The sequence below is a fragment of the Platalea leucorodia genome (genome assembly GCF_965183815.1).
Source record: "Platalea leucorodia genome assembly, chromosome: 4".
In the NCBI taxonomy this organism is placed as follows: domain Eukaryota; kingdom Metazoa; phylum Chordata; class Aves; order Pelecaniformes; family Threskiornithidae; genus Platalea; species Platalea leucorodia.
In genome coordinates, this window is record NC_138826.1 from 128,392,103 (window position 1) to 128,399,576 (window position 7,474).

A 7,474-nucleotide genomic window follows, 5' to 3' on the forward strand; every position below is an offset into this window, starting at 1 on the left:
GGGGCGCCTACATATGTAAATGGCATTATTAAAGTAGCTGTTTTCCTTGTTCTGTGCCTTTTTGGGGGGGGTGATTAAAAAGTGTGGAGGGGCCTGGGGGGTGATGATGTCATTTGGGGCCCCCCAACGTCACGGGGGGCGGGGGCGTGATGATGAAACAGAGGAGCAGGTGAGTGGGGGATGAAGGTGTCACGGGGAGGTTTCCCCCCAGAGAAGGGGGGTCACAGTCCCAAAATGCCTGAAAACTCGTGTGTGTGTGTGTGTGTGTGTGTGATTAACCATGTGAAGAACTGGAAATACGGGTGCGAGGCATTGCAGTAGAGAAAAATCTCTCGCCTTTATATATATATATTGAAAAATAATATTCGTTTTTATGTGTGTGTATATATATATATGTAAAAGGATTTCAAAATACAAACCTGTACCTGCTATGTTATAGAAATTATTAAAAAATCTCAATGGAGATAGATAGGGTTTTAAAATAAAAAAGAACTTGTCTCTATGTTAAGAAATAAAGGAGTTTAAAATGCAAAAAGAGATGATGTAGGTGAAGGAATTTAAATCAGAAGTCAGTCTGGATAGGTAGAAGTACCTACGCTTACCCTGTGTCACCGAGTAAGCCTAAGTAGGTATCCCGTGTAATCGAAGTAAAGGTTCTATGGAAGTGTAAACAGATAACTAAGTCTAAAGAGGTAGGATTGTAAGTAGATACCGAAGTCTAAAGAGAGAAGTCGAAGATATCAAAGTGTCAAAATATGCAAGTCCAAGAGCAAAATATCCAATATCCAAGAGCAACACAGTTTGGGGCTCCCAGGAAAGCTGAATCCGCCTGGATTTGTGCAGCTGGAAAGCAAGCACAAACACACCACACCGCACACGCACACACTCACACCCCCCCCGCCCCCCCGCATTTTAACGCAGAAAACCAAAAATGACCCATTGTTATGATGTGGAAAAGCGCCGGAAAACCCCAGAACTGAATATTTTGGAAAAGCAGAAACCCCCAAGTTTTGTATGACGTAAAAGAAAAAACAAAAAAGAACAACAACAACAAACAAAAAAACCCCAAACGAAAAACCGGCGCCAATTTGGGCCAAATCTGGGGTGAACCGCGGACAGTTTGAGGGGCATTGCTGGGGATTATCTGGCGTGGATTCCTTCTCCGGAGCGGAATATCCGTTGCGGGTTATCCCAGGTGAGTTATCTGCTGTGGATTATGCCGGGTGGACCCCCTGGTGTAGGTCATCCCCACCCGTGTCCCCCCGTGCACCTTTGTACCCACACATAGCCGCCGTCCGTCCGTGTCCGTCTCCTCCCCCCTGTCCTCCTCTGCGTGTCTCTCCGCCCTCCCGAGTGCTCTCCACCCGAACGTCCCCCCACACAAGGTTTTTCCCCCCGTGCGGGTTTGTTTTTTTTTTTTTCCCTGGGCCGTGCCCCCCGCGTCCCCTGCCCTCCAGTCTCGCGCCCCCGCTCCCCTGCTCCACCCCTCCCCTAACCCCTTTGCTTCTGGACCCCCAGCTCCGCACGGGCCACGGGCAGCCTGGGGAGCTTCACCCCGAGCCGTTCCTTTCCCCCCTGGGCAGCAGCGGTTCTGCCGCTGCTACAGGCAGGCGCTTTCTGGACGGGCGAGGGGCTGGGACGACCGGAGGCTGCTGCATGCTCCAGTCTGACCGAGACCCTGTTCCCTGGGGACCTGGCACAGAGAAAGGCGAGGGACTTTCTGCACTGCCCCTGGCCGGAGCCGAGCGGGAGGGGCTGCCCCGAGCCGGGCAGGTTGGCGCTGCCCTGGGTCGTTGCCGGCGGTGGGGGTACCCGGAGCCGCGGGGGGTCTCGGCAGGGCTTCCGGGTACGTCGGCGGCAAGGGGAACGGTGTCCCCGCAGGCTCAGAAAGCATGGATTGCTGCACGGGGCTTCCGGTCGGCCATGTTCGTTCCCCGGGGCATGCCGGGAGGTGTAGTTTATATGGACGTGGCTGCCTGGAAGCCGGACTGCTCTCGGGCACTTTCGGTGCACCGTAGTCGTTGCTACCGCTGTGGCCCCTGCGGCACGAGGTGCAGTTTTGTTGCAGGTTTTCTGTGGTTTTCTGCGGGCTTCCAGCTATGGCTACTCCCCAAGAAGCGGCGCGCCTCCGGACTCTCAGTGCTGCCGCCCGGGATCTGCGCAGGCGCAGTGCAGCCCACATGATCCATGCTGCCAGCACCGGTAACGGCAGTGTGATACTGCGGTGCCTGTGGAGTCATGCCGCTGCGATTGTTGCTGCCTGCCGGTAAGGAAACGCCGCTTCCGCCCCACGGGCGCGCTGTCGGCAGGTGCTTGGCGCCCAAAACGCAGACGGCAGCGCTGCCGCCGCCCCTGGGCAAGCGCTGTGCACTGGGTGCTCGCTGCTGCCGCCGACGCCACCTTCTTCGCTGTTACCACAGCGTGGTGGCGTGCCGGGCGCGATTGGCGGTGGTGGGTGAGGGCCAGGAGCACCAGGGAGGCGAGCGAGCTCCTTTGAGTGTGCAGGGGTGTCTCCTGCCTGCTGGCTGCCCGGGGGTGGTGGGACAGGAAGCTTCAACCTGCCCGCTGCAGCAGGCTCTTGGTCTGCTGCAGGCGAGCTGGGCCAGGGCAGCCCCAGGGAGTTACCTAAAAGCTGATAGAAGGGAAGAGAGAAAGGAGGCGGATATCCCCTAGGCGCAGAGGCGGGGCGCCTCCCCGACTCGCCAGAGCTCCCCCTGAGCCTCTCCTGGCCCTGCTCACCCCGTGCAGCTGCCCCCTGCTCCAGCACCTCCCCTGAAGCCTGTCCCATAGCACGAGATTGCCCCCAAGCCCTGTTGTGAAGACCACAAGCTGGCTCTCAAGTGGGCTGGATTCTCTCTTAATGCGGGTGCCGTTACCAGCAGTGCGGGGAAGGAGCAGCGTCTCCAGAAGCCCCTGCAGAAGGAAGGGCTTTGGCCAGGTGCGACCTATGGTAATAACGGTCGCCGCTTCTTCTTTCCCTGTCCCAGAGGCCGCGCTGAGGACGCGGTTGTCCATTCCTCCCGTGGGGATGCTGCTGACAGCACCTGCCTCAGGCTTGCGTGGGTTGTCTCTGCCTGACCTCGCTCTCCTCGTGGTGTGGGGGCGAAAAGGGACAGGAGGAGCGCTTACTGGCTGCGGACAGGAGCTGCTGCGGCTGAAGCCGGAGAAGCTGGAGAAAGGTAAAGAAGAAGAAACGGAAGGCCATCTGGCTGACCGCTGCCTCCCGCTGCAGGCAAGAGAGAGCCTGCCTCTCCGGGTGGGAAGGGATCTCTCTGTGTAGCGCACCGCAGGCCAGACCACCAGTGTGCACCACAGGGCCTGTAGGCATAACCCAAAGCGTGGTACAGCCGCGTAGTGCACGAGCAAGCGAGGCTACGTGTCTAGGAAACCTTGTCTCGTAAGAGCTGTAAGACATCCACGTATTCTTTTAGGTGGACAGCCGAGTGACTGGAGTTACAGAAGAGGAAGGGAGGAGAGAAGGAGGAAGAAGCATCTGAACTGGCCAATTCTCCCAGCAGCACTGAGAGCGAGAGCTGTGGTGAGCCCCGGCCCCTCAGGGACCTGTCACCCCTTGTCTGTGCCCTGGTCCCTCCCTGCCCCTTCCCTGGCCCTCTCTCTTTTGCATGCTGCTGTGATTTTTCTTTTTTTGTTCTTCCCTGTACCTGTTCTCTTTTCACTGTTCTTCTGTCCTGCTCCCTTTTCCTCTCTCCCTTCATCCATCTTGTTCTACCACCCCCTGCTTTTTTTTCTCTCTCTGCACCTTTGGCCTGCTCCTTCTCCTTCCTTTTGTTATCCTCTGTCTCTGTCCTGCAGCCCATTGTTGTTTTTCCCTTTTCCATCTTTTTGTCCTGATCTGAATCCATCTCTTTTTCTGTCCTGTTCCCTGATGTTCTTTTCCTCTTTGCACCTGTACATGCCGCTCTGTGTCCCTGCCTCCCTGTGTCTGTCCTCCCTCCCTTCTTCCCTTCCTCTCTCTATCCCCTTGTCTTGCTCACTGTTGCTAAGTGTTGCTACGAATTTTTTCTATTCTGTATCTCACTGTCCCTGTTCTCCTTCCTGTTCTTCTCTTACTGACCCTTTGTGCTGCTCCCTGTCCCTATTTTTTATTGCTTCCCCTCTCTGTTCCTGTTTGTTCTCGTGGTCCACCTCTCTGTTGTTCTTTCTGTTGCTCTCGTATGTTCTCCATCTCAGCATCCTGCTCCCTGTCCCTCTCTCTCTTGCAGTATCCCGCTTTCTGGCTCCCTGTCCCTCACCTGTTTTCTAGATCGCTCTGTCCTTCCTCCAGTCTTTCCTTGTCCCTCTGGCCTGCTACCCGTCACTGGTTCGTTCTTTCGTCGTCTCTCTGCCTTGCTGCTGTCACTCTCCTCCTCTCTCTGTCTCTAATGTTTCTTTCACCATCTCTTCCCTGCTCCCTGCTCCTTCTCTCTTTTCTCTCTGTCCTCCATCTTCCCTGTAACTCTTTGTCTGTATATCTCCATACCACTTGTTCTCCCATTGTTTCTCACTATAACCCCCCGGCCCAGCTCGCTGTCCCATTATTCCCCTCTGTTCTGCTCCCTTTTTTCTCATCCTGCAGCCCAGCGATGGTTTTTCTTTCTCCCTCTCTTTGTCCCGATCTCTCTCTTCAATCCCTCTGGCTTGTTCCCTGTCTTTTTGTCTCCCTCCCTCCCTCCCTTATTCCTCTCATTTGATTTCTCTCTTGATCTGTCTGTTTGGCTCCTTGCTCATCATTTTCTCTCTCTTTCCCTCTGTCCTGCTCCCTGACCCTGTTTTTCTTCTGCCATGTCCTTGCAGGCTCCTCATCCCCTTTTTTATTGACTTATCCATCTCCCTGTCCTTTTCCCTGTACCTTTCTTTCTCTGCTCCTCACTCCTCCCTCATTTTATTTTTCCTCTTTCTGTTCTTCTGTCCTGCTCCCTATTGCTGTATTTTCGTTTTCTGTATCTGCTGCTCCAGAAACAACTGCCAACTTGTCCTAGGGGAAGGATGAGGGTACAGGCAGCGAACCCCATAGCAGACTCACTCCTGGGACTTCTACGCATTAATGAATAAGCACTTGCTGTCTCCTTTGCACTCATGGCTGTGCTTGTACTCCTTTGTACTTGGTGAGTGGCTGTCAGAGAGTCCAAGGGAGCAGGTTACACGGTGGGTGTCAGGGGCCATGGCTGCAGCTGTGGGCTGGGGCTGGAGGAGCCCCAGGGGGGCCAGTGAGGCTGATGGTGATGGCCCCTCTGTGTAAAAGGGCTGCAGCCCCAGAGGATGGTGCTGCTGGGGCATGCCTGCTGGAGAATGCTGATGAGTTGCAAGGATGTTTCCAACCCACCGGTGCAACAGGCTGAAGTCAGTTGGAGTCAGGCCCCATCAGGGCAGGTCCCAGGGATTTTCTGAGAGCTGGTGGAGAGGATGCGGGAAGAGGGGCAGGAGATGGCTGCCCCCACCCCTCTGGGTGCCCACCCTCTGGAAAAGGCACTGGGTGCCTCCCCAACTCAGCAAAACTTCTCCAGCCCTGCTCGCCCCATGCAGCTGTCCCCAGCTCCAGCACCTCCCCTGAAGCCTGTCCTGTAGGCATGGTCTGCCCACAAACCCTGTCCTCATGGCAGCAAGCTGGCCCTTGAATATGCTTTATTCTCCTTAAATGCAGGTGCTATTAGCATCAGTTCAGGGAAAGAGCGACGTCTCCAGCAGCTCCTGCAGAAGAAGGGGTTCCTGCCTGAGGAAAGCTACAGTCATCCCTGTGGATAATGGTTGCTTGTTCTTTCCCTCTCCCAGAGGCAGCACTGAGGACTTGGTTGGCGGTTCCTCTCCAGGGATGCTGGTGATTGCATCTGGCTCAGGTTTGTGTGGGTTGCCTTTGGCTTCATTCTCCTAGCGGCATGGGCAAAAATGGACAGCTGGACGCTTCCTGGCTGTGGACAGGAGCTGCCGCAGCTGAAGCTGGAGAGGCCAGAAAAAGGTAAAGCAGCTGAAGAATAAAATAAAGAGGAGCCAGCCGGCAGCTGCCTCCAGCTGCAGACAGGAGACAGCCTGCCTCTCAGTGTGAGGAAGGATCCCTCTTAGTGTAGCCCTCAGCAGACCCAATTGCCAACGTGCACTGCAGGGTCCGTATGCGTAACTGGAAGCACAGTACAGCCAGGTAACACGTGCACGTGTGAGGCTACGTATCTGGGAAGCCTTGTATTGTAACAGCTGTAAGACACCAGTCTGTTCTCGTAGGTGGATGACAGTCAAGCAACCGGAGCCATGGGGCCAGGGGAGAGCGAGAGAGAGACAAAGACACGTCCGAGCTGTCCAGTTTTCCAAGCGGCTTGGAGAGCGGGAGCTGCAGTGAGTCCTGGACCCTTGGGGCCGTGTCGTCCCTATTCTGCATCCTGGTCCTTCCCTGCCCCGCCTTCTCTTTCTCTCGCTGCTGTCATTTTTTTCCGCTTCCCTGCACCTCTCCCTCCCTCATTCTCCAAGTCCCCCTCTTTATCTGTTGTTCTACCCCTATGTTTTTTTCCTCTCTCTGTGCTTCTGTCCTGTTCCCTGTCCTTTTTTCATCCTCTGTCTCTGTCCTGCAGCCCATAACTATTTTTGTCTTTTTTCATCTATGTCTGTCTTCCTATCCCAACTTTGAAAATTTTTCCTCGCCTGCCCTTTAGCCCTTCACAGTTCCCACCCCTTACCTCTCTATCTTCATGTCCCTATTTTTTAATTCCTTTATCCCTGCTCTGTATTCTAAATAGACTTTTTCTTTCTTCAATTCTCTTGTTCCAGGTCCCTGTCCCTGTCTTTTAACTTCTTCCCTCTCTGTCCCACAGCTGCTTTTTGTCTTTATTGTTCTCTCTCTGTCTGGCTCCATGTCCCTATTCTTTAATTCCCCTTCAGCTTCAGTCTTTCCCCTTCAGCTCATCAAGGTTTTTTGGCATTTCTCAGTTTATCTCTGTCCACCTCACTGTCCCCTTTTTAAAATCCTCCCTCTCTGCCCTGTGGCCCATCGCTATTCTTTGTTTTTCTCCATCTCTCTCAGGCTGATTCCTTGTCGCTTCCTCCTCTCTGGCCTGTAGCCCATCGCTATTTCCGCCCCCCCCCCCCGCCCCGTGGTTCCATTTCCCTATTTTTCAGTCCCCTTTCTCTGTCCTGTAGGCGATTGCTGTTGGATTGGGTTTACGTGGCAAGGTTTTGTTAGCTGGGGCAGGGCAGGGGCTGCAGGGGTGGGTTCTGTGAGAAGACACCAGGAGTTGCCCCTATGTCAGGCACAGCCACTTCCAGCTCCGAGATGGATCTGCAGCCGGTCCAAGCTGAGTCCATCGGCAATGCTGGTTGTGCCTCTGGGATGGACATTTAAGAAGGGGTAAAAAATGCTGCGCAGATGCTGTGACAGGGAAAACGTGAGTGTGAAACAGCCCTGCAGACACTAAGGTCGGTGACGAAGGAGGGGAAGGAGGTGCTCCAGGCACTGGAGCAGAGATTCCCCTGCAGGCTGTGGTGAAGGCCA

The 7,474-nt window shown here is 54.8% G+C and overlaps 1 protein-coding gene across 1 annotated transcript; it reads left to right on the forward strand.

Annotated features, from left to right (window-relative positions):
• Window positions 1-1,481: 1,481 nt before the first annotated feature.
• LOC309589503 (uncharacterized protein) lies at window positions 1,482-5,781 on the forward strand (the record flags this gene model as incomplete). The annotated part of the gene is made up of 4 exons (XM_082309719.1): window positions 1,482-2,266; window positions 2,988-3,179; window positions 3,432-3,538; window positions 5,770-5,781. The coding sequence occupies exons 1-4, from the start codon at window positions 2,239-2,241 to the stop codon at window positions 5,779-5,781; spliced, it is 339 nt and encodes a 112-aa protein (XP_082165845.1). The 5' UTR covers window positions 1,482-2,238.
• Window positions 5,782-7,474: the final 1,693 nt, after the last annotated feature.